This window comes from Strongyloides ratti, assembly GCF_001040885.1.
Source record: "Strongyloides ratti genome assembly S_ratti_ED321, chromosome : 1".
NCBI classification, from domain to species: domain Eukaryota; kingdom Metazoa; phylum Nematoda; class Chromadorea; order Rhabditida; family Strongyloididae; genus Strongyloides; species Strongyloides ratti.
Genome location: NC_037307.1, coordinates 8,186,273 through 8,213,477, shown reverse-complemented (window position 1 = coordinate 8,213,477; position 27,205 = coordinate 8,186,273). Strand labels below are relative to the sequence as shown.

At 23.4% G+C, this 27,205-nt stretch overlaps 7 protein-coding genes across 7 annotated transcripts; 1 reads left to right on the top strand and 6 right to left on the bottom strand.

Annotated features, from left to right (window-relative positions):
- Positions 1–63: 63 nt before the first annotated feature.
- Positions 64–1,884, bottom strand: SRAE_1000255400 (FMRFamide receptor; the record flags this gene model as incomplete). The annotated part of the gene is made up of 5 exons (XM_024649644.1): positions 64–838; positions 934–1,374; positions 1,435–1,537; positions 1,593–1,649; positions 1,698–1,884. 5 exons carry the CDS (start codon positions 1,882–1,884, stop codon positions 64–66), a joined length of 1,563 nt encoding a protein of 520 aa, XP_024503500.1.
- Positions 1,885–6,230: 4,346 nt separating this feature from the next.
- SRAE_1000255300 (Hypothetical protein) lies at positions 6,231–8,361 on the top strand (the record flags this gene model as incomplete). The annotated part of the gene is made up of 2 exons (XM_024649643.1): positions 6,231–6,323; positions 6,364–8,361. 2 exons carry the CDS (start codon positions 6,231–6,233, stop codon positions 8,359–8,361), a joined length of 2,091 nt encoding a protein of 696 aa, XP_024503499.1.
- A 1,226-nt stretch (positions 8,362–9,587) lies between these two features.
- SRAE_1000255200 (tRNA-splicing endonuclease subunit Sen2) lies at positions 9,588–10,340 on the bottom strand (the record flags this gene model as incomplete). Its single annotated transcript, XM_024649642.1, has 3 exons — positions 9,588–9,838; positions 9,878–10,070; positions 10,110–10,340. 3 exons carry the CDS (start codon positions 10,338–10,340, stop codon positions 9,588–9,590), a joined length of 675 nt encoding a protein of 224 aa, XP_024503498.1.
- Positions 10,341–11,110: 770 nt separating this feature from the next.
- Positions 11,111–11,743, bottom strand: SRAE_1000255100 (Hypothetical protein; the record flags this gene model as incomplete). Its single annotated transcript, XM_024649640.1, has 2 exons — positions 11,111–11,516; positions 11,559–11,743. 2 exons carry the CDS (start codon positions 11,741–11,743, stop codon positions 11,111–11,113), a joined length of 591 nt encoding a protein of 196 aa, XP_024503497.1.
- A 1,438-nt stretch (positions 11,744–13,181) lies between these two features.
- On the bottom strand, positions 13,182–14,278 carry SRAE_1000255000 (EB domain and Cysteine-rich repeat-containing protein; the record flags this gene model as incomplete). Its single annotated transcript, XM_024649639.1, has 2 exons — positions 13,182–14,041; positions 14,095–14,278. The coding sequence occupies 2 exons, from the start codon at positions 14,276–14,278 to the stop codon at positions 13,182–13,184; spliced, it is 1,044 nt and encodes a 347-aa protein (XP_024503496.1).
- An 869-nt stretch (positions 14,279–15,147) lies between these two features.
- Positions 15,148–15,587, bottom strand: SRAE_1000254900 (Hypothetical protein; the record flags this gene model as incomplete). Its single annotated transcript, XM_024649638.1, has 2 exons — positions 15,148–15,406; positions 15,460–15,587. 2 exons carry the CDS (start codon positions 15,585–15,587, stop codon positions 15,148–15,150), a joined length of 387 nt encoding a protein of 128 aa, XP_024503495.1.
- A 1,370-nt stretch (positions 15,588–16,957) lies between these two features.
- Positions 16,958–25,385, bottom strand: SRAE_1000254800 (E3 ubiquitin-protein ligase UBR5; the record flags this gene model as incomplete). Its single annotated transcript, XM_024649637.1, has 4 exons — positions 16,958–23,353; positions 23,404–23,558; positions 23,764–25,262; positions 25,312–25,385. 4 exons carry the CDS (start codon positions 25,383–25,385, stop codon positions 16,958–16,960), a joined length of 8,124 nt encoding a protein of 2,707 aa, XP_024503494.1.
- Positions 25,386–27,205: the final 1,820 nt, after the last annotated feature.

The following is a 27,205-nucleotide window of genomic DNA, read 5'->3' as shown; positions in this document are numbered from 1 at the left end:
ATAATAATTAGGGTCAAATTAAAAAAAAAATTGGATAATGGTTAAAAAAAAAAAATAAATACATTAATCAGCTTCTGCATTGGTAACTTCTGTATATTGGGATATTGAATTTACAGGCATCCTCTTATTATTTTTATCATTTAAATTTTTTAAATATGACAAATTATTTTCATCACTAACCACATCTAATAACGCTTTTTTTTCATCATCCTCTATTTCACAATTTTTTAATTCATTTTTTTTATTAATTATTTCTTTTTTTTGTTGTTTAATTTCATTATTATTTTTTGGGTTATTAGTTTGTGTATTTTTATTTGCATCATGATTACTGTCAATTTCATTTGGAATAATTGATAGTTCCAATGCTCTTTGACATGCAAGAGCTGTTGTAATCGCAACAACATTTGGTCTTTTTGCAACACTTTCTGGTCTTTTAGCTAATCCAAAATATATTTTAAGGGTATGCCGAAATTTGCTTGAAAATATTATGTATATTACAATTGAGGAGGCTGAATTAAGACTTATTAAAATGTTAGAAATTTCAACACTTTTTGCAAATGTTTCCTCTCTCATTTTTCCCATATCACCAGACATGTCAACGAGAATCTCAACAAAATTATTACAAAAAGCCAATCCATTACATCCCAAAAACATTGCTACTATTGCAAGAAGCATTAATGTAACTGATCTATCTCTAACTGAATTTGTAAATTGTGTTTTTAAAAATGACCTAGGTAATTTGAATCCATTGGTATTTGATCGTATATTAAGACTATTTAAAACATCACTATATTTCATATTTTTTAATAATTTGAATTGTGATTGATATTTAGCGGGACTATAATAAAAAAAAAGTATATTATAAATATTGAAATAAATTATAATAATAAAGTATTAAAAAGTATATATATATATATATTTATTAAAACTTACTCGCTTTTAACACTTTCATTTTTTAAACCATGTTTTGAACGTAAATTATTACTTTTTTTTAATGCCATAATTATTTTACTATTAACAAATATTAATGTACCAAATGGTAAGATAAACATTGTAAGAGTATAACAAATTACTTTATAAAATAATTTATAATATGGATTTTCCATGTATGTTGATAATTTTATTTGCCTTGAAAATAATACAGTTTCTTGGAAGGGTTCTATACAAAAATCAACATAAAGTTCACCCCATGTTGGTATATTAACACCAAATGAAAATGCTATAGCTGAGATAATGGCAATTCTTACAGGAGTTATATTAACATATCTTTTAGCTCTAAATGGATAACATACTCCCATAAATCTATGAACTGATACAAGTACAGTCATGTACACTCCACAAGTCTGAGCAGTCAATGCTAATGGATATCCATATCTATAATTTAAAAAAAAAATTTTATTTTTTTTTTATTTTAGTATTAAAATATTATATTACCTTAAAATTGATGGATAAGTATAATTCAAAAGTGGATCATTAATCATTGTAGCACATACAGGAAATATTAAAAAGAAAAAATTGCAAATTAATAAAAATAAATCTAAAGAATTTTTTTTTTTTTTTTATAATATTTATTTAATTAATAGTTATATTACCTGATATACTTAATACTAATAGAAAATGATTAACTAATTGTATTCTCATTTGATAGTCTGCAAAAACAATTATATTTATTATATTTGTAATAACACCAAGCACACTTATAGGCATATTGGCTAGAAGCCTATATGATATATGGTATTCATTAAATTCTTGTTTTTTGCAACATTCAAATCCATTATAAATCCCTGTGCCAAAGCAACTAGTTTCATTCATTATAATTCCATTGACTGGTAATGTATTTGGAATTGTAGAAAATTTTATGGAAGTATTTGAATTAAATGACATTGTAGAATGTTTTAAATAATAATATTGTTTTTATAAAAAACTAATAATAATAATATGTAATTGAAATTATTTTAAATATATAAATTTTTAATCAAAAAAGCTTAGGTAGTTAAATCTATAATAGTAAGATAATTATAGATAAGAATCAAATAGAATCAAACAAATTACGTCTCAAATAAAAAAATATTTATAAAGTTACACTAGATTATGAATGCTAAAAATTTTTTTTTTTTTAGTTCCTGAAGTTATTTCTTCTAAAATTGTACAAAAATGTATGATTTCTGAAACCTTTTAAAAATGGTTAGTTAACGACAATGAGAATAAACTATTTCTAGGAACTAAATATATATTAAATAATTTTATAGAATGTTTTTTTTTATGTTAAATAAAAAAACAGATTAAAAATAAATTTAACTTTTGAGGCACATTTAACAATATGATTATTATAGTTAATTGAATAGTATAAAAAAACCCATTTATTAAATACGATAATTTTTTTTAATAAAAAAGAGAGAACAATTTTATAAAAAAGTTAAAAAAATATATAAATTTTTAAATAAAAAAAAATTTTTTTTTTTTTTTCTAATAGAACAAACATCTTGTTATAATGAAAGAATATCTTAAGTCTTTAATATAACAATTTTACTTGTTAAAGTCTTTTTAAATTATATTTATATAAAAAAAAATGCAAATGATATAAAGATATGGTAGAATATAGAAAATCCTAAGATAATTATAAAAATAGCATATTTAACATTTAGTCGACAGTTTGAATTCATTTAAAAGATGACGAGATTTTATTATCAATTGAAAATAATAAAAGGAAGGAATAATTATTTTAAGCTTTGAAAATATTGAATATAAAGTTTATAATTTTAATATTTTTTCAATTGATTAATTATAACCATGTTAATGATATTACATTAAATTAAAAGAACTATTTATAAAACATTATTATTTATTCTTTAATGGTAATAACAAATAACACATTAATGTACTTGTAAATATGGATATAAAAATTTTTTTATTTTTTTTTTTTTAAAAAATTGTAAGAAAATAATTTGTTACTATAAATAATGAAGACATAAAGAAAATAATCTTTATTAGAAAAAATAATAACAAATTTCTTATTAATTAAGACACGTATAAAATAATTTTAAATAACGCAATCAAAAAAAAATTTTTATGTCTTCATTATTCATTTTTATTTTCCTTTAAATTACGATGTAATAATAATTTATTATAAGATTTATTTTTATTTATAAAAATTTTTAGTAGAAAAAAAAAACCTCTCTTTTTACAAAAATTAGTTATTTTTAATAATAATTATCAACGTAAATATTCATTCATCCAAATTTAGTACTACTAATTTTATAGTATATTCACATTTAAAATAAAAAATAATGATAATCTATAAATTTTATAAAAGCCATATGAAATTTTAAATAAAAATTTTTCTTTTTTTTTTTATCAAAGCATCAAATAAATTAAAATTAAAGTAAAAGTAAAAAGGACATAAAAAGTATGAATAAAAAATATTTGTAAAATGTTTTTAAAATTTACATATATAAGTTTTTGAAATCTAGAGTAAATAATTTAAAAGACATTGGTGATTGAAATTTTGAAATAAAAATTATCAAAAGTATTAACAAATTTTTTTTTAATAAAATTGAAGTTATATATATATATATATTCTTTCTGCTTATGAAAATTAAAGACTATTAAGAATATGGGCAATTTAAAAAAGAAAGATAAGCAATGGCAAGCATGCTAAAGTAAAGTTATTATTATCAAGCATATCATTATCAAAAAAAGTTAAATCGCTTCATTTAAGAATAAACGGTCTAATAAATAAAATATTTAAATGGTATTTAAATCCCACTAAAAGAAAATAACAAATTATTCAAATCAGAGGAGTAAAAAAAGATAATTTTGATTTTAAAAGCACTTTATTTTTGTCCATGAATTTTTTAAAACATGTGGCAGTCAAATGACAATTTTAAATATTTAAAATGTTTAAGTGAAATACTCTTTTAAATAAATAAAAGAGTCACTTAAAAAAAGTTCTAACACTCAAAAAAATAACTTTGAACTATAAAACAATTTAACTTTAGAAAAACAAAAATTGACTTATTAAGTTAACTAATTCAAAATTAAAAATGTAATAACTTTTTAAAACAAAATATTTTGAATTTAAGTAACATTGTTTAATAGGAGCTACCAAATTTCTGGAGTTAATATTTTTTTACATTAGCAAAATAAGGACAGTTATATTTGTTTTTAAATATTAAATATTTTTTAAAGATAGATAAGATAAAAATTGTTTGATGTATTAAACATAAAAAAACACCTTAGAATTAAATTTTCAAAAAATGTAGACAGAAAAATAATATTATGATTATAAAACCACGTAATTTAAAAACAATTACAAATTAGAATTAGAAATAGATGTAGAATTAACATGTAATTAATGAATGATATTATCTAAAAAAAAATGATATTTAAATAGATTGGATTATTAAAAAATAAATCTACATTTCTTAAAAAATTAATTTATATACATTTAAAAAAAATATTTTAATAGTTGAAATAAATAATTTTTATAAATAACAAAAGTATATAAAACATAATAATATATTTTAACTGTTGTCAAATCATTAATTTTATTCACATTTAATGACATTTCACAAAAATTATTATCAAATATGACAATTTAAATGTAACATGTTAAAAATAATCCCTTAAAACTACTTTAAATTGTACAAATTACCAAGCTAAATAGAAATATTTAAAAATGTAATAAAATAATTAAAAACTTCTATTTATTTGACCTTTCTATTAAAAAAAAAATTCACAGTATTCATGGAATAGCATAGTATGGCAAATTAAAAAAAAAATTTCCCAAATAATATTTATCAATGATTTATTTTGTGATTATTTCTAATAGCATGTATAACTAAATAATCATACTTCATACTTTATACATTTAAAACAAAAATATTTTGCAACAGATTCCAACATATAAAATAATCTTCCATATAAATATAATAGACTTTTTATTTGATAATAATACTGAAGATTTAAAAATGTTAATTAAAAACAAAATTTTTGTAAGATTATAATGGTGAATATTTTTTTTAGTACTTTTAAGAGTAAACAACCATATTGATATTTTTTTTAGTAAATTCACAAAACTAGTGTAAAAAAATTTGTGAAACAAAATAAAAAAAAACTTGTGAAACAAAATATAAAAAATTATATATTTTTTTAATTTAGGTAAAAAAAAATCAAAAAAAGAAATAAATGATAAATAAAAATAATATTTTTCAATAGGCTGATATATTTTATTGTTATTAAAATATTACATATGATTATATTTCATGTCTAAAGACAGAATATTACATATCTAAATATAAATATTTTCTAGAAAAAAGATATTGTAAAAATATATAGAATATATTTTATTAAAAAAAAAATTAAAAAAGAAAGAAACATTTGACATTAAATGTATTTTGATTATTTCTCAAATTCCAACTTAAAAAAAAGAATCATATTATGGTTAAAGAATAAATTTAATAAATGTTATATTCCTTTGGTTCTTTTAAGAAGTACAATTTATATGTTGTTAAAAATTATTTTTATTATGATAAGTTATATAAGAAGTTTTAATATAGATATATAAACTGTCTTAGCTATGTTTACAATTTATAAAATTGTTGTATTTAAAAATTCAATTAATCTAAATAACTATTAAAAATAAAAAAGTTACATTTTATTTGGAACAGAATCATAAAAAAAAAGACAGACTAACATAAAATAATAATGTTTTCTATAGCCATAAACCACATCTTTGTATTAAATTTTATTTTAAGCAGTTTACTGAGATTTACAAGTATTTAAAAACTCCAGTACTATCAGATATTTTTTTTTAATTAATTTACATTTAAAAAAATAAATTTATTTCTAAACATTAAAAACAAAAACAGATTAAATTCCCCCCCTCCATTCAAAAATATTAGAGTTACTTTATTATCATATGCAAATTATGTTTAAAACACAAAATGCCTTCCCCAGTTCAAAGATAATTATTTTTTTTTGTACTTTTTTTTTGGTAATATATTTTTTTAAGTGTATCCTAACAATACAATTATATATAATATTATATGATCACGCTAATATTATGCTGATGGCGTTTTTTTTTTGTTTTTTTTTTGGTATGTTCAATAATTCTTAAATTTACTCTTGAAATGAAATCAAATTTTGTATATATCTTAATTTGTCATACCTTTTTGGTTTGATATATATTCATATTTTTTTCTTTAAATAACCAAAAAGATACTTGAAAAATGATGGAAAGTAATATTCAAGGGAGAATTGCTAGTATGGATTGTAAGGGTATTTCAAATCATGTTCAAGAAAGAATAATTTTTTTAGAAAATGTATGTTTTAATAGGTGGGAAAAAATTATTTAATTTTTAGAAAATTAGAGAATCTATCTATAAAACAAAGACAAAAGTACTAGCTAATAAAACAGGTTTGCTAAAAAATGAAGTAAGAGATCTTTTATCTAGTATGACTTCAAAAAAAGCAATAAAAAAAAGGAATGATATTACTGAGGAGAAGGTTAATTCATTAAGTGAGGCGGTTAGTCGAATAGTTTGTAAAGAACATGAACAGTTAACTGAAGTAAAATTAAAACTAGATAATTTGAATGATGTTTCAAGTTCTAACTATCAAATCATTCGTGAGGCACATGAATCATTTCGGGGAAGAGATAATTACTCAAATATTATTTTTAATAATCCATCAGAAAAAATAAAAGAATATTTAAAAAAAAGTGAATGTTTAGAGAATGATATTAAAATCATTTCTGAAAATTCTGGAGGTAACTATGAAGAGATGTTATCCTCTTTAGAAATCAGGGAGAAATGTTTGAATGAACAATTATCTAGATTAGATAATTTATTAATGTATGATGAAGAATACATTAATAAAAGAACTAAAGATATAATAGAATTAAAAGAGAAAAGAAAATTAGAAAGAGAAAATATTAAAAAAGAGATGGTAATGCTAGAAAGTAAAATTAAAGAAGCCTTGAGTTTTAATAATAACCAAACACATAAAATTATAAAGTTAGGGCAGTTTTATAAAACTAAAGAACATACAAATTTAAAAAGTGATAAGAAGGACGATCTGAAAATAACACTTCAAAATATGTTAGATAAGCTAAAGTCTGGATCGGAGATTTGTTCTTTTTCGGAGATGACTACTATTCCAGAAAGTATCAGTTCGAAACTCTTGGAACTAGATCTAATTTTAAAAGAGAAGGATGAAATTAAGTTTGATACATCGGTTTTAACAAAACAAATAGATAAACAAACTAAAGATATAAGTTTGCTAGAAGAAAGGTTAAAAAATTTTCAGTTTGAAAAATCCAAGAGAATAAAGAATAAAATAGATAGTGAGGAAAAAAAATTAAAAAGATTGAACGAGACTTTATTAGAAATAGAAAATGTTGTAAAGGCAAATAAAGTTTTAAAGGATAAATTAAACATACATTCTGGTGTGGAAGAAGAATATGAAAAACTTAAAGAAGCACAGAAAAAAATAATTTATGAAAAGTCTAAACGAAATTCTTCTATTGACAAACCCTGTCTCAGGCAATTGGATATTGACAATGAATCTGAATCATCTTTTAGTTCTGACAAAGAAAGTACTACAAGGACTAGAAATAATAATAAAAAAACATCTCGAAATCGTAAAACAAAAAGTCGGTTTTTCTGTAGGGGACCTCTGTCATCTGAATTATGTTCAGAAACCATTGAATCTCAGTTTAAAGAATTGAAACCTTCCAAAGTACTTAAGAATGTAGATTATAAAAAGAAGAAATTAAATAATGGAAAAAATTTTTTAGAAAATGAATTATGCAATCAGACTAGTCAACTAGAAGTAGGCAGAGAAGATAAAGGTGAAACGTATTGTTTAGAAGCCAATGAACCTACTCTTATTGAAGAATCCCTAATAAATGTAAATTCAATAAATGAAAAAATTTCTAAAAATACTAATAGACAAAGATTAAGGCCAAAACGGCCTAATAATGAAAGTCATGTATTTGGTACACCAGCAAAATTAAGAACCTTAGAAAACAGAAGTAAAAGAAATAAAATTTCTCTGGGGAATAATCGATTTAAAGAAAACAATTCTTCAACTAAATCAATTGATACAGGTCCTGAAGAATATAATGTGTTTGTTAACAATATTAATAAAAAACCACAAATATCATCTTCTTCTAAACTTGAAAATTTTAGTTCTAATATGAATGAAAAATTAACTACAGAGATATCTACACCAATGGTTAAGCTTAATGATTCTAAAGCAAAACAAATTAACCAATGGAATTTTAGTCAAAAATCAAATGTGTTAATGTTTAACTTAGATGATGACGGTTCTACTGATAGTTCTTTGGATGATTTATAAATAGTTAAAATAATTTTTGTACATTTAAAATTTATATTTAAATAAACTAATCAAGTTAATATATATAAATATCAAAAAGTTTATATATAATAAACTCTTAAATTTATCCGAATATTATGTTTTATTTTTCAAATAAAAAAAATTAGTATGAATTATTGAAATTATATCATTAGCAAAATAGCTATATTCAATGTATCTGTTTTATTTTTCTGCGCTATTTTTATTTTAAAATTTGTTTTAAGGATAATTACATCTTACTTCAAAAATTTAAATAGAAAGTATAGCCAAATATTATAAATTAATTGACCGTAAAAAAATAATCATCTAAGCCTATATTTCATTATATATTCATTCTTTTAAATTATATCCTATTTACATATAACATTTTTAACTTAACTAATTAGTAATTTATATTATTAAATTTGGTTGACAAAATTTTTTACTTTCAAATGACATCTCATCAAACATATATATATTAATCAACATATAAAATAATTTTAAATAAAATTTATTAAATTATTTAAAATGAGAAAAAGATAAGACATTTAAAATATGAAGTTTGATTGGTTAACTAATATTTTAAAATAATCTCTAATTTTTTAACTATTTTCTTGGCAATAATTTTTTACAGAATATTTAAAAAAAGCCATTTTAAAAGATTTAATTGTGTATTATAACTTTCATAATACAAACCAAACATTTTATTCATGATTTTACCAAACTCCATAATAACTAACAATTTATAAAAATGACTTTTAAATTATCACCATTAACAATTTGATGTAATAGTTATAACACTTTTCTAAAAAGAACATACCAAAATATATAATTTATTGTTTAACTCTGAAAATTCATAATGGAAACTCTATTAAATGTAATACAATGTAAAATTTTTTCTTTAACAACATATGTAAGCACAATTTTCACAGCGTATAATTATTTCCAATTTTATTTATGAATACATTTTTTATATTATTATTTCTAAACATTAATAAATATACTAAATAACAATATATTGTTTTTCTTTATAATGAAAACAATTGTTAATCAATCAAATATCTTTAAAAGAATTACAAATTTTTATTATTTATAATACTATTTTTAAATTATTATGTTTTAAAATTTTAAAATAATTATTATTACAATATATTAAACTTTTTTTATTAAAAAAAGAAAAATTAATGATAAAAAAATAAATATATAAAAATGCTATGTACAAATATGTATCATGAATTTCGTGCTTTTATACCTTTCATAGTAACTTTAATAAATTTAAGACATTCTTTATCATTTATATTAAAGTCATTTTTAAGAAAAGTAATATAACAATAAATTAAATCTTTTTTAACATTACTTAGTAGACGTTGTTGTGCCCTACTTGCATTTGTTTCAAAATCAGATTTTTCAAATGTAGATTTAGGCATAATATAGACAGCTGCATTACCATGACATATCTCAGGTGAATTTTTATATAAAACTAATTTTTATTTATTAATTAATTTATTATCAAACTTACTATATTTACATCCAAAATTAAGTCCAGTCCGTATAACCCAATATTTTTCTTTAAAAAATTTATATACAGCATAGTCAATTAAAAAATTTTTATCCCAATTAATACATAAACTCCAAAATTCATCAGTTGTCAATTTTTCATTTTGTAAAGAATAAATTGTTAATAATTCTAAACACTCTGCCAAATAGAAAGCCTCCACAAATGAAAGATATAAATTTTTACAATTATTTACAATTCTGTTATATCCTATTAATGATTCTCCATCCGAGAAACAGGATAATGTTTGAAAATTCATACGTTGACCAATAACTTTTCCATATGAACCATTAAATGTTAAATGATCAATTATTGAATTATCTGTTATTATTATACCATTTTCTGAAAGATACCCATAACATAACATTGTAGGTCTAAATTTCCATTGTTTAAATTTTGGGTTAAAAGTTTGTTTTTTATTAGACATTCAAATTTAAAATAAAATTTTATAGTAATATTTTTATATATACTATAGTTTTTAAATACATATATTTCCAAAGTGTTAATACAAATGTTGTAGGATTATTTATTTGTTACTATTAAATTTTAATAAAGGCTTTTTTTTTTGATAAAAATAAGTAAATATATTTTCGTTTATTTTTAATATATTATTTTTTAAAGAAAAATTGTTTTTTTCAAATAAAAATGAAATATATGGTGAAAAAAGGCTAGTAAAAGTTTTGAATAAAAAGATAATTAAAAAAAAATACCAAAGAATCTTAACTGTGAAATTTAAAAAATATATAAAGTGATAAAAAAAGAAACATAATAACTAAAAAGGTATATGATGTGGAATTATTTAAACTACCTATTTGAAAAATAAATTAATTAACTTTTAAACAAAATGTTACAAGATATAAAACTTTTTCGTTTTCAAATTCTTAAGAACTTTAAAGTATCATTTTTAAAATAAAAAACTACATGTAAAAAATTTTGGTTGTTAAGATATAATCTATGAATAAGGTCTAAAAAAGATTATTAAAAAATAATAATTTTAAAAAAAGAAAAGTAAAGATAAAGATTTATTTATACAAATATTATTGAGTGTACCAACTGTTAGTTTTTTAAAATTCAAATTAAAGAATGGTTTTCTTAAAATTAAAAAGTAATGAAAAAATATGATAGTATATTAAAATACATTTTAAACATTATTTTTTTTAATTTTGTTAAATGTTTATAGAATTAAAAATAATCATATCAATAAAATGGTGACAATGAAAGTTTTGTAAGTGCTTCATTTTTTGATCTAATATAATTAATGAATGACACCCAAATATTAAATCTTCTAGAAATAACAAAACTATTTTTAATATCTTTACTATATTTTGAAGCTTGTTTTTTTAAAGTAGTAAAATTTTTTGTTACTTTATCCTTTGCAATTAATGAATGTACAAAATTATATAACTCATTTTCCTCCATAAAAGTTTTTTTTGATTTGTATTTTTTATCTTGAAATACCATTTTTATAGTTTGAATTTTATTTACAGTAAAGACAACTGATTTATAACCTTTAATCATAGATCTACCTTGTATAAATTTTGAATTTGGAGTTTTTTCTCCATTTGGATAAACAATTGACTGGAAACGTTTTTTTCCATTTGTACTATAAATATATAAAATGTTTTAAAAAAATACTTTTACTTACAATTTTGTATTTATTGAAATATGTAAAAATGATATAAAACTTTTTAAACTTGTAAAAAATTGTTTTATATCAATAAATTTGAATATAGAAGGAGCAATATAAGAATTATGATTTATATCTTTTAGATGTGTAAAAAATTCAAAAGAACATCTACTATTGTTAACATTATCTTTTTGAACATCCATAAATTCTGATGATTTTTTAAATAATTCATCACTTTTACTATTTGTACAAATTAATGTTATTAAAATTGAATTATGTGAACAATACTTAGTATCATTATTATTAATGGTAATGTATCCTTTGATATATACTTCATATTCTGTACAAAAAATAAAACTAACTTCTAATATTAGTAATAAAATATTTAAAAAATTTCTCATAATAAATATATAAAATAAAATTTTTTAATGATCAAATTATAAAATTTTTAATAATTAAAATATTGTATTATATTATTATTTTTAATATCTAAATTATTGATATAAGAAAAAAAAATGAAATTAAAAGATTATTTATTCATTGATGTTTAAATTTATTAAGCAATTAATCATCATCTTCAACTTTTGTTCTTATACTATTTAATGTAGTTGTTTTTAACAATGAAACAGTATCAATAAAAGATGCTGTCTTTGTATTTGTTGAAATTTCCTTTATATCTTTTTTTCTTGAATCTTTTTGATCATAACTTTGACTTTTATTTTCAACTAACTTCTCATGTTTTGAAATAAAATAACACAAAAAACAACAAACAATTATTTTACATATACAAAAAAATGCTGTACCAATTAAAAGAACTAAAAAAAATATTTTCCATGTTTTTTTATCATTTAAAACAACATCTGAATTATCCTCTGTACTATTTGATAATATTCCATTATGTTTATATATATTTCTTCCTCTTCCTACATTTTGTTGATTTGTTGGAATTGTAAAAACAATAATAAATAGACAATAATATATTGTTATTATAAGATTTGTAATAAATTTTATCATTTTTAATAAATTAATGGATAAAATTATTTATTATATTCTAATTACTTTAAAATTTATTTTTCATTTTAAATATTTTATTCATATTCATATTTTATTATAAATATCTATATTTTTTTTAATAAAAAAAACATATATAAGAGATAAAAACAGTTAAAATAAATTAAATACAATATAAAAAAAATTATTTATTTTTTTATTGTAAATCCTATCTTATATCTAAATATTAGTTCGAATTCAAACAAGCAAATATATTATAAGTTAGCAAATATTTTTAGGCAAACTAAAAAACAAAAGTCGGTAAGGAATATTTTTTAAATACAATTTATAAACATTTTTTTACAACTATTTTCAATCGTATTTTATGATCAAACACTTATAAAAAGATATTTTGTAAATATTTTTGACAAAGAATAGATTTTTTTTATAAAAAGTAAACAAGCAAAAAAAAAATACTATTATTATTATTATTATGTAACTACAAAAAGTTTATGAAACATTTTTATTTATATTAAACGATTATATATATATATAAGTGATAAAAAAAAAATCGTTTATGCTTAATGAGACCATGATTTAACATAGTGTATGTATTTTTTTGAGCAATAAAGATCAGCTAAGATACAAATGTTATTGACAGTACATTGTGCTACAACACACTTTGTGTCCATAACGTGCTGACATAACACAATATGGGTAATCAACAAATGTACAACTGTTTAAATTTCTACAATCCAATGGAATATTATAGTTAAGGTACATTTTTACATTTCCGTAAGCACCATTTCCTGGTGTTGTTGATGAAGTTCCGCAACATATATATTGACCACCATTGACAACTGTATTATATTCACATCTATATCCTGAACTACATGTTGTGTAGAGACAATTTTTGTAAGCACCATTAACAATTTCTGGAGTTGCTCCAGGTACTTGACATACACTAGTTGGTAAAACTCCACCTCCAATTCCTGGATTTAAATTTGATTGTTGACATTTTCCTGATTGACATAACATGGCAATATTTGATGAAGTATAACATTGTTCATTATAAAGACAAGCACCACCTTGGCTAACTTTCATATAGCATTTTCCATTAATTTGTACTTGATTTGATCCACAAATTACAGATGGCTGATCAAATGGATAATCTGGATCTGTAACACATGCCTGTCCATTAAAAATTAATCCAGTAGTACATTTACAGTATCTACTAGTACAAATACCACCATAATAGTTACATTGTTGATTGTAAGTACAAAATTGTCCATAAAGAACAGTTTGGAAACATTGATTATTAATAGAAACTTGATTAAATCCACATTGATTACCATCATAGATAGGAGTACTTATAGATGATCCATATTGACATGATACTCCATTAAAATTATATCCTGAGGTACAATAACAAATATTATTAACACATTCAGAATTAGCAATAGTACATTGTGAGTTATATGAACATGATGATCCATATGATCCAGAAGGTGCTAGAAAAAAAAAAGTTGTATAATTAAGATAAAAAAAAAATTAAATTAATTACCATTTAAAAGTTGGCAACATGTTCCTTGGTAACAGAAAAATCCAATAGCCATATTTCTACAGGTTAAATCATTTTGACATGAAACACCTGCACCAAGTTTTATCATATTATTAGCACAACTTTGCCCATAACCATATTGAATTAAAGGTAAAATAAAGCAAAAATATTTATAAATATTAATCATTATAGATAAATTTAGTTAATTAGAGATTTTCTCAATTTATGAGATTGATAATATGATGAACTTCCTCATTATATTTCGTTTAAATAAATTTTTAAAAGTTCTTATTGACGTTATCTATATTGAATTAAGAACCAGTTACAAGCAAAACTCAGCCCATAGAAAGCGTCTTAAAAAATCTTCATATACATAGTATTCACATAACAAAAGTAAGTATATTGATATAAATAGACTTGTTCATTATGCAAACAGATTATCTGTTTCTTTAACGTATATAATACAAAGGAATTTTTATAAAAAAATAATTTTATAAAAGAAGTTTATATAAGATAATAAAAGTTCAAAAGGAAAAAGTATGTTCTAACATTATTGTATGCTTTATAATATAAAAATTAAAAATTATTAAAACATATGTTGGATTATTAATTGTAAATAAAACAAAATGATAAAATATTGACATTTTAATATCTTAAAGAGAGATAAGATAAAATCTCTTTTTTTTTTTTACTATAAAATTTAAACAAATAAAAAGTTATAGGCTATGAGTCACAATGTTTCTTGTTGTAATAAATAAACAATTAGGAAAAGTTAATTTAATTTTTAGTATATCTAATGTTTTATAATTTATAAGTATTTAAGTTTTTGTAATTAACTTTGTTTATATAATTTTAAATAAATTTATTCATTATATTTATGTTTCTAATATTTATTATACATTAAATTTAATTATTTAATTTATAAATTACAATTTTATTTATTCAAATTTTATAATTTCTTTAAAAACTTTAATTCTTATAATTAAATGAAATGTTTTATATTATAAAAAAAAAAGTTAAATATTATATATATAAAATTTAACATTTATTTTATAATTATTTTTCTGAATTTATGCTGTTATTTGATTTATTAATTGGAGAATTTTTTCCATGACTTCCTGCACTACTTCTATTACAATTTTGAATGACATCATTTCCAACTCTGGAGACATCTACACTAGAAGAATATTTATTATCTTTTTTTCTCATTGAACATTGTGGTGATAAACGATTACTTGAAAAGACAAAATTCATTGAATCGTTATTATTTAAATTTGATAAATCATTAAAATCTTTTATGCTAACATCATTTGAACTAAAAAAAAATAATATATAATTAAAAATAATTAATTTACAATTATTTTTTACCTCTTTGTTCTATTTATACCAAAAAATGTTGGTAATGATAACATTTTTCCACTTCCGGAAGAACTTCTTTGACATGAAGGATTTGTTTCATTTGAGATAGTATCAAATTGCATTGTATTTTTTGACATTATACAAAAATAATAAGCAATTTCTAAATATATATATATATATACATATACAAATGTGTTAAAAATAAAAATAATTAAAAAAAAAAAGTTAAAATATTTAATTTTATACTTTCTTACGATAAATTATTACAACTTAGTTCTAATGACATCATTAGATAAAATTTTTTCTATTGAATATAATTTTAAAAAAAAATAAATAAAGGATATTATTAATTTTAACAAATTTTATCACTTCAATCATTATTATTAAAGTAGTATTTATCTAAGTAATGTTCAATTAAAACTAAATAAATTATATCTTTTAATTTATACTTATAATATTATAAAACAAAAAAAAATTAGACACTTTATATGAATTTTTTTTGATAAAAAAACATTTTAAAATAAAAATATTTACCATAAAATATTGTTATAATAGATGTTGGATAATTGGATAAAATATAATTTTATGTTCGAAGAATACTAATGGCACTTTTATTAAATACTTTAAAATCTATAATAAAATGGGAAGATAATATAAGGTAAAAACATTATAAAAGATGCATTATAACATAGATAACAGATACTCATTAGTATAATGCTTATTAACTATGAAAACAGATAATGATAGGTATTATTTGCTGTGACGTATTAATAAAAAAATTGTTTTTTTTTTTAATTTCAACTTTTAATCATATATACTTTCTTTATAATAACCAAATTATTGTAAAATATACTGTAAAATGATAAATATATAGAAACATTTTGTATGTTATAAGGAATTTTTTATTTAATAAAAGTATTTTTTTTATAACAAAATAAAAATTAATGAAGTTGGAATAAATTTCATTTAAAAAATATATATAATCTTAGTGATGAAAATTTTTTGCTTCAAAAGTTATTACATATTTACTTGTTTCAAAAAACTATTATTTTTTCTTATATATATTATAATATAATAATAAAACATAATATAATGAAGATAAAAAAAAATACATGATGAAAAATAAATTTCTGATTATTTAAAAAACATTAATTTATACTATTATTGTATATTACTCTCAATAATGGACCTTTAATGTATTAAAAAGAAAAGAAAAATTTTTTTTATTAATAGAAAAAAAAATTTTTTTTTAAATAAGGATATTTATGTTATCATTTCTAAAAGAAATTTAAAAAAAAATGTTAGTTAATAATTCAGTAACTTTATTTTAAAATAGATTTAACTTTTTTTTTGACAGTTTAAATAAATTACAAAAAATTTTAATCAAATACTCGTCGTAATAAACTTGTGTACACATCTTTTATCACGCACCATAAAAATCTTTTAAAAAGATTGTGATTAATACATTACTTAAGAGATTTGTAACATTTTTTATGTTTTATCACAATTAAACAAAACCAAAATTCTTCGCTTTGATTGCAAGACAAAGACGTTGCTTTAATATTTTCTTATTAGAATATAATGGCATGTATAAACGAGAAATGCACGTATTAGCCGTAGGAAGACGACTATTTTCTGGTGGTCTAATCATAACTGTAGGTGCTGGTTGAAAGCCTTCTTTTTTTGATGGGAGTGTAGGTGTACCTGTCCAGAAGAAAAGAAGATCCTGCATTTCTTCTCGAGACAATTTCATAACGACAGACCAAAACATTTCCTTAAATGAATCTAAATCGTCTTGAGCAGCAGTACTTTCATTCAAGAATGATGTTGAAGATTGCATTAATGTCATATTTATTTCGTAAGTTCCACAAAGCATTAATCGGAGATCTTCTGGATTAAAATTGTTAAGAGCATTTCTTGGCAACACATCGTAAACACCTTGTTTTATTGCTTCAAGAGCGAATATATGTTTTCCCAGTAATCTTGCATTTACATAAAGGTAAATATATTCAGCAACGTTTTCTCTAGTAACAACAGCATCCATTCCACCTTCTTTAAGTTGAATTGTTGATCCTCCTTCTTCTGGTGGTAAATCAATGACAAAAGACATGTCTAAATCGTTAAAGTAACTATCACTAAATCCACAGTGTTCGTTATTATCATAAGCAAGAGATCTCAAAGAATTAAACATTGCTGGATCATAAAAAGCGAAATCATACCAATTAATTGGTTTATCTAATATGTACTTGAAGATGTGACGAGAAAATAATATAGGAAGAATTTCTCCTTGTTGTAAACAAATTCCTATAAGACGCCCAACATTACGGAAAGCATTTAGTCTTCCAGGACTATTCAAACCAGGGTTAACAGTATAATTACCATTCTTAGATGCTTTATAAAATAGTGGTTTAATATCTGAACTTTCATAATCAAACACTTCAGTAGTAGAATTTTTCTTTACAGGTGATGTTGGTGCTTTTGTTTCTGGTTCAGGTTGAGATATATTTTGCGCTGGTGCACTTTCTGGTGGACCATAATCATTATTACCAACTCCAGATGATGTAAGAAGATTAACACAATCAATTACTTGTTGTCTTAACAAATCTTCATTATCTAATAAAACCATAACAGAACTAGTTGGTAAAGTTAATATCATTCCAGTAATTTTGTTAGCCAATTCAGACGATATTTCACGAACTTTAGGTAGTAATCTTATACCATTTCCATTTATTGTATCATCAAAAATAAAATCATTTAATGGTTGACTATCATTATCATTTCTATTTCTTTCTTCAAGAGGATAAAATGGATGACATACAATTGGAAGATTAAATGGAATTCTATTTCTTCTATTTAATCCAAGATTTCCACTTCTATTTGCAGAACGTCTACGGCTATTAGATTCATTATTTGATCCTGATGATTTATCTTTTTTATCTTGTGCATCTATCATACCAGTCATACCTTTCATTGGTAAAAATTTCATAGTTGTAAAAGCTTCACCAAGAGCTGTATAAAAACTCCTAGCTACACCACTTCCTTCACCAGGTTCATTATGGAAAGTAACTTTAACAGATTTACAAGCTAATGATCCATTTTTATGTGATGTTCCAACAGATGAAGCACCACCACTTTCATCTCTAACTTTACAAATAGCATTTGTATCAAGTGATATTGCTACTTGTTGTGTTGTTAAAGCAACACTAGCAGTAGTATTGTAACTTGGGTTATATTTTTGAAGAGCTGCAAACCCGGTCCTTTTGGCATATTGTTGGTTAAGTTGATTAAATGTTTGATAAATAAGAACATGAGGATCTCTATGAACATTAAATGTTAAGTCTTTTGTTTGAATATTAGTAGTTTTTTCCATTTTTTTCTTAAATTCCCTTTCACGTACATAAAATGTTGAAAGTTCATTTATTAATACAGAGTATGAATGTTCACTTCCAAAGAATGGAGAAAAATCATCATTAAATTTCCTAGCCATTAATTGTAAAGATGATGCCCATCTTGTAAGTTTAACTTGAAGCATATTTTCTTGAGATAAATTATTTTCTGTTAATAAATCAACATAACTAAAGGTTGATTTAGATACTCCTATATTCTTAGTTTTTTGTTTCTTTAATGATTGTCTTGTTGTTGGCCCTGATGTAGACCGATTGTTAGTCTTAATATACTTAGTTGTATCTAACATTTGATCTAATGAAGATGATTGTTTATTTTTCTTTGGTGATCTATTAATGAATCCAACAATTGACTGATGAGTAGGTTTCTGTATGCCAATATCAGTATAAAGATTTATATAATCAATACATGTTCTCTCAGAAGTGGGTAAACCGTATAAAGAAGATTTATCAGATTCTGGAGTAAGTAAAGCGGGGTTAACTGCAAGAGGCATTGCATCTTTTGCATCATATTTCATTGAATGAAATGGAGCAGTAAGACATGCACCTGGATAAAGAAATTCTGAACTTCTTTGGAAAAATTCCTTTATCTTATTATCACTTTCTGATGTATCTAAATCAATTTGATCTTTCTTTACTTTTTCACTAAGAAGATTTTCAACAGCTTGCCCAAATGAAAGGTATCCTTCAGCAATAAAAGCGTAAGGTAACATTGATTGTTCATCTGTTGGATTAAAATTATCACCATTCTCATTTGAAGATGAGCGTAAAATTGATAAAAGATATTGCATAAATTCTTTTCTTGGTGAAACAACTTCTGAATCATCTTTTGGTGAAATCACTTTTCTATTTTTATTTCTAATAGCATTTCGTCTTTCAAGTTTTAATGTCTTAACAGATCCAGTTCTGTCATTATCAATAAAGTGACTTCCATAAGCACTACTACCAATTGGATGATTTAACACAGCATTTGAATAACGAATTTTTGCCTCAAAGTAATCCATAATAGAATCTAACCATATCCATATTGGATTAAGACGAGTTTCAATAAAATTATATGATTCAAGTAATTGATCCTTACTTAAAATTTGCATTACAGGAATACCTTTATGTTCTACAGAACTAAAAGTATTATAGTTTTTTAGTAAGACCATAAGATTATTAACAATTTTTATAAGTGCAGCAAAAGCAACAGAAAGTTGATTCTCTGCTTTGTATGAAACTTTATGAGACTCTCCAGATGTTAGATTATTATCAGTAAAACGTAAAGTTCTAGAAAGTGTACTATTATTAGAATTTGCTTCATTGTTTCCATTTCCTCCTTCAGCAGGGGTATCAGAAGTGGCAGCAGTTTGACCAGTTCTTCGTCTTGGATCTCTATTTGAAGAAGAGGCAGTATTAGAATCTCCATTGGTTTGTATATTACTACTACTATTTCTTGCATTAGTATCATTAGTTGATGAACTATGTACAATTAAATTGCTGATTGCTGGTGGATTACTATCTATTTCCATAGCAGATTGTTCATTATTGTCATTAACAGAATCAGGAGCTTCATTAGTTTCGTCATCACCATAATTGTCTCTTTCCATATGTTCATCGAAATTAACTTGTTCTGAATCAACCATCGTTTCTTCATCATCCTCAGCTTCTTCCTCACTTTCATCTTCAGCATTATTTTCTGACTCTTCCTCTTCATCTAACTCTACATCAACAGTTTCATTTAGAGGATCATTCATATTAAATTCGATGACATCACCAACTTCATTGTCTCCATCATCATCTTCTTCCTCGTCGTCATCATCATCGTCATCTGAACCATGTGAACTTAATTCTCCTGTACTATCAAAAGATCTTCCTTCATCGTTATTAGCATCACCATCATCTGACATCACACCTTCATTAACATTTCTATCACCATTATCAATTTCTTCATCAGACCAACTTTCTTCATCATCAGAACTAATATTATCCTGTGAACCATTTTCATTTAATGGGGTTGGAGCTTCTTCTCCACCATCTCTTCTACTGATAAGGCGTTTTCTGTGACCAATAGAAAATTGTGATTCTTCATTTAAAAAAGTTTGTGCAAAAGTTATTTCATTATCTAAGTATTTTTCAATATTTTCAATTGCATCATTTGATGATGAAGAAAAAATAAGATTCTTTTTTACTAATCCATTTTTAAGTGGTAAAACAAGTGCTTCTGCAGCTTTAATTATTTCATAAATTGATTGCGGTAACAAAGCTTGGAACATTCTTCTACATTTTAATATTACATTCGACATCATAAGACGAGGTCTATCTTTTTTGGTTTGACTATTAGTTCTTAATGACTGTGAATGAACAAAAGAAAGCATTCCTGAAATTGCAATAGCCTGAAAAGGTCCTCCACGTCTATCACTTTTGTCTGTTGTTATGGCAGCAATGCTGCTTGTCATGGTTGTCAAATTATTTGTAGAATTTGCAGTAACACATAAAGTAACAGCTTGTGGTGATAAAACACATAATAATGTTAAAATTCTTACTGCTGATCTTATTAATCTATGAACAAGATCTTCAATATCATTATCTTTTGTTTTTGTATTATTATGTTGGTATATTAATGTTGTAATTAAATCATCAAGATGAGATTCTGGACATTTAGCTAACAAAGCAAACATAAAACGATCCAATTGGTTACAACCTGATTGTGAAGTAAGGAAAAATGTTTCATCAGAAATAGGTAAATCAGCTGGACATTTAATAATTTCTAGTGTTAAAAGAGATTTTATGGCATTAAAATCACGAAGACACATTGCCATAGCTTGTTTAGCAAATTTTGGTGGTTCAGAATTGCTATCAGGTGTTGAAGATTTATCACCACCACCAGCATTATTCTGTCTTCTATTAGTCATTGGACTATTAAAATCTTGTTCCTCTTGTTGTCTTCCAATTGTCTTTGCCAAAAACACAAGTATATGTTCATTTTTTCCATTTACATAATTAACAAGATTTGTTTTTTTAAGAAGATCTTTAAAAAGTGTTTTTCGTTTGGCTTGATTTCCACCTACAAGTGATGTACATTTTATTTTTTGCCAACAATCACAATAAGCAGTTGGAGATGTTCGTTTAATTTTACAGTCATGATTTCTATGACACGTATATGCACACTCTGTACAACAACACAATGAATTAGTAAGTCCACATGTTTTACATTCATATATATCTTGATGGATATGATTCTCACCCGTCCATGTAAAAGAACAAACGTCATTGTAGGCAAGTATAAACATAGGGTTATCATCTGGTTTAGAACCAGCTGGAAATATATAAGGCATAAAAGAATTTTTACTATTTTTATGAAAACTTTTTTCAATAGTTTCCCAAATTGTTAAAGCTGCTGAATAAGCCTTATGATGAATTGCCGACATAAATGGAGTCATACCGCTAATATCTTTCATTGAAAATAACTCAGATAAATATTTTTCAACATTAGAATCATTACAAAGTAATTTAACAATCTCAATTGAATTTGACTGTCTTTGTCTAACACATGATACAGTTTTATTTAATCCTTTAATAGGACCATCGTCTACATCCATAGAATCATCATCTTGTTTTTTAGATTTATCAACAATGGAAGCCATAGCTGATGGAAGATCAGTAACATCTTTATCCATTTGATCTTTGTTTGATAAAGCAAAAGCTCCCATTACAGCAGCATGAAAGATATTTTTATTTCCACCAGTTCTAGACTTAAGAATTTCATTTCTAATAATATTATCATCATTACAATTATTTAAGTCATCAAGAGATTTTTTAACACTTTCAAGATTACAACAAAGAATTGAATCCATAAGAGGTTCAACAGAAGGTTGCGTCTGGTCTGGTGAACTAGACATAATAATTGCAATAACTCCCATACGCGTACCACCAGAACTTTTTTCTGTCCATTTTGAATCTTTCATAACTTCTGGAATTGAATGAATGACTCTTGTTGAGTAAGTTTTATCAACATCATATTTGCAACCAACAGATGTTATCGTTCCTGTAGAAAATGGTAAAAATACAGGTTCCTTAAAACCATTTGCATAATTTCTTACAAGTGGAACAAGTTGACCCTGACTATCTGTTAATGTAACCCATCCTTCTTCACCATAATTCAACAATGATGTTTGTTTATTAGATCCTGCCGATAATGCTTCACTACAAATAGGTAAAATATGTTCAGAAAGTACCTTTCCAAAAACAGAAAGTCTTATTAAATTAACTTTTCCTCGTTTTTCTATAAGCATTCTTATGTTCTGAGAATCACACATAAATGTTTGAAGCTTTTTTTGATATGATGATGACAATGGAATTTTTGTTAATTGCCTTTGAAAAGCTTGTGGTGATCTTGTATTAGATTCAGGATTGTAAAGAACAACATCATCTTTCTTTAACAAACGCATTTTAGGATTTTTATTTCCACCATTATCTGAATGATTAAAAACTACACCAATAAGTCCTTCATCAACCTTAAAAAAATAATAATTAAAAAAAATATATTAAAATATGTATATCTTACGATATGAACAACAGCTGTAATTTTAGTAGCTTCTTCTTTTAAAAATACAGTTTCATCAATTGACCAGGCCATTTCTTTATATGTAGATCCTATAGAAGGTTGATTTCCGGAAGAAACTGTTTCATCTGAAGGAGCAGCACGTTTTCGAATCGAAACTTAAAAAGGGTACACTTTTTTGTGAGAGAAAACAAAAAAGTGCTAAGTCAAAAACAAAGCGACAAGTTATAGAGGTATTTTTTAAAAAAAAAAAAGTACAAAAATTTCGAAAATAAATCCTATTTTACTATCACTTTGTTTCTGGGAAAGTGATCTATCATTAAGATAGCACTAGCACCTAACTAACATAGTTTTAAAACTTACGGTCAATAGATCCGGTGATCTCTTTAGATAACTCTTCATCACTATACTTATCATAATCTTGAAATGGTACAATCTTAAAACGACAATGTTCTGTTAAAGTCCATGCAGCTTCCTGTAAAATACCAACTTGAGGTGAACCAGAAGAAAAGTTTATTCCTATTGAACCTGCTGCATATAAGGGAGATGTCTTAAGAACAATTTCACTTCCAACATTAATTTCATCTTTGTTAGAATCATCTGAACATTTACTTGTTCTACTTTTGTTCTTTTCATATAACTTTCGACGATCTTGAAATGGTACAAGTCCAAACCAATATAATCCATTAGTTGTTTGAATAACAGAAAATAAAGGTGAACATCGCATACTTATAACTGTTTCTCCATCAGGTAAAGATAAAGGAGGAATATACAATTTATCAGATAAACGTTTACCACTATATTCTTCATCAATATAAGATGCCACTTTGTTATTACTAAGACAAACAACACATGTCCATGCACATGATTCAATATCAACAATTATAGCATTTTCTTTAGCATCTTTTCTAATTTTTTCTCCAATTAAAGAAGGTTCTAAATCACCGATTGTATTTTCTTTCCAGTTCCAATTGTACATCATCCCGTTGTCACCTAAGGCAATCATATGTGTTTGAAGGCTAACAATTTTTAAAAATTTTTTAACTCCCTTAGGAAATTTACCTACTTCACCACACCAAAAAGAGAGATTTGATTTAATAGTAAATGTATCTTGTGTAACTTCCGGGGTTGCTGAATCTCTATTATCTTTCCTTTCAACTCTTTCAATACGACGCCTATTAAAAGTAGCACCCATAAAATAATCCAAAGCATTTTCGCTCAAACCATCACCCTCTAAAGCTGCATGTACTTCAGGAAATCCAGCGTCAATAAGAGATAACAATTCTTCAGGAAGATACGCATCAGCCATTTCATCAAAATCTTCGTCTTCATCTCTAGATAATAAATTATTTACTGCTTCATTTACATTAAGATTTGTTCGTTGTAATTCTCTAATAATAACTTCTCTAGATTTTCCTTGTAAAACAACTTGAGCTTGAGCAATCATTTCTTCAGGAATAGCAGAAGCTGGAAGCATAGGTCTTGTTCGTTCAATAAAAATACCACGACCACCTCCTCTTCTTGCTGACATCATTACACGCCGCAGTCTAGCATTTCTCGAATTAGCAGTATCTGAATTGAATGACATAGGGTTGTTACTCCCACCTGTATTACTAGATGATCCATTTCCTGAAGAAATCTGCAAATTCCCACCATCCGCATCATTATCTTTTTTATTTTTATTTTCTATCTTTACTTTTTCAATACCATAAGGTATTCTACCAACATTTCCATCCTTAAAAAGAAATCCTAAATAATTAGGACCAACAATAAATTGTTTGATACTATTAATCGTATATTCATTTAAAAATTTTGCTGCATCAATACCTTTTGTATTCTTATGCTGTAAAACTTCTTTAATTCTAAACAAATTAACAGTTATACATGTATAATTATATAAGAAAAACCAACCTGTCAATTAAAATATGATCATTGGGACCATTTAAAGGATATCCAAAAAGTAATATTTGTGGATTCTCCCCCATTTGATACTAAAAAAAAATTAATTTAATTTAATTTCAAAATTAAAATATTAATACACAGTAAACGCAAAGAACGTTATTGATTGGCAAACGCAAAAAGCATCTAATAGTTGTACACTAAAAGCTAAGGGAATTGGTAGAACGTCGAAGATAATGTAGCAACATCAGAAAAATAAACCCGTTTTCACTTTTTATTAAGGTCATAACTTCCTATCAACCTGGCCTTTTTTTTTAAAAACATTAGAAATCCCACCCAAACAGTAAGATAAAAAAACTGTTAAAATTTACTCTTATGTTATCAAAATTTCTCCTATTAAAATACAAATTTTTTTTTTCTAATAAATAGAGACTCAAAACTAAATGAATTTTATATATTTTAAAATAAATAAAAATTCATTATCGATGAAAATATAGAAAAATAAATGTTAGAGTATTCTCAAAATAATATTAAAATATTGGAGTAATGTATCCAATAAAATTTATTCCCCCATATAACGTTGAAATATACACGATACTTGAAATTTATACAAAAATCCACTAATAGCATACTAATGAAAGATTGAAAAATGATATTTAAAATTTAAATTTTTATCGTCTAGAATATAAATTCTTATTATAATAAAATAAATATGAAAAAAAATGACGTAATATTGTTATGTATTTAAATAATATAAAATCAAACTCATGCAACAAATTTCTTTTTTTAAAAATTTAAAAAATGATTAATAAATGTACTATAAGATACACAACTATTAAATATTTCATTTACTAAAAAAATGTAAATTTTTTAAAGAAAATTTTAAATACATCATTAGAAAATGTGATTGAATCATCCTACTTATTAATGAAAAATTAAAATATAAAATTTTTAACAAAAGTGAAAATAAAAACATCATAAACATTCACATATTAATGACCATAAATAATCCATTCCTTGGAATGTCCGTTACCCAATCTATGTCTCGATTGGAAAATTAAAATAATTTTTTTTAAGCTTTGGTTATAAGTTATGTTGAAATATGAAAACAAATATTATATACCAGAAATATATTATTTAATTACTTTAGGTTGTTTGTGTACGCATATTAATGAATGTGCGTCATTAGAATACAGAATTATGAAACACCAAATAATTGAAAATATAATTCATTGGAGTTATTGTTATTTGTAAATGATACTAAACAGCAACTTTGATTCTTAAATAAATGTCATGAAAGACATGAAAAAAGAAATAAAAGAATATATCTTAGTCTTTTTTAATAAAATTAAAAGCAATTGAAATTGAATTGTAACAGTTGCTAGGTAAAGTAAAATATACACATACTTAAAATTATTGATCACAAATATATATACCTATGTCAGAATAACTAATTATAATATCATAATAGCCATAGATCTGAAAACAATTTTTTTTGATATTATATATTAATTAGTTGTAGAAATACCTCAACTGATTCCTGAGCAAAAATGTATTTGATACTTGATACGAAAAAATGTAGACAATTGGAAATATGATATTTCTCATTGTTAGAGGCGTTATAGAAATTGAAAATTTGAGTTGTATAAATGCAAAACTTTTTCAATAGAATACTCCTTCTTTGGTAAATAAATCAGTTAATGCAAAATAAATTTTTAAAACTTTGGTAAATAATTTCTTTTATTCAAACATACATAGTCTATACATTTTTTTTTCAAAATTTTTTTACCATAAAAGATTTTTTTTTTAAAATCTAAAAATATTATATTTAAAAATTTAAAAAATAATTATGTAGTTTAAAGTTGTTATAAAGAATTTAAAGGAAACTGGCATTGAAATATTTAAC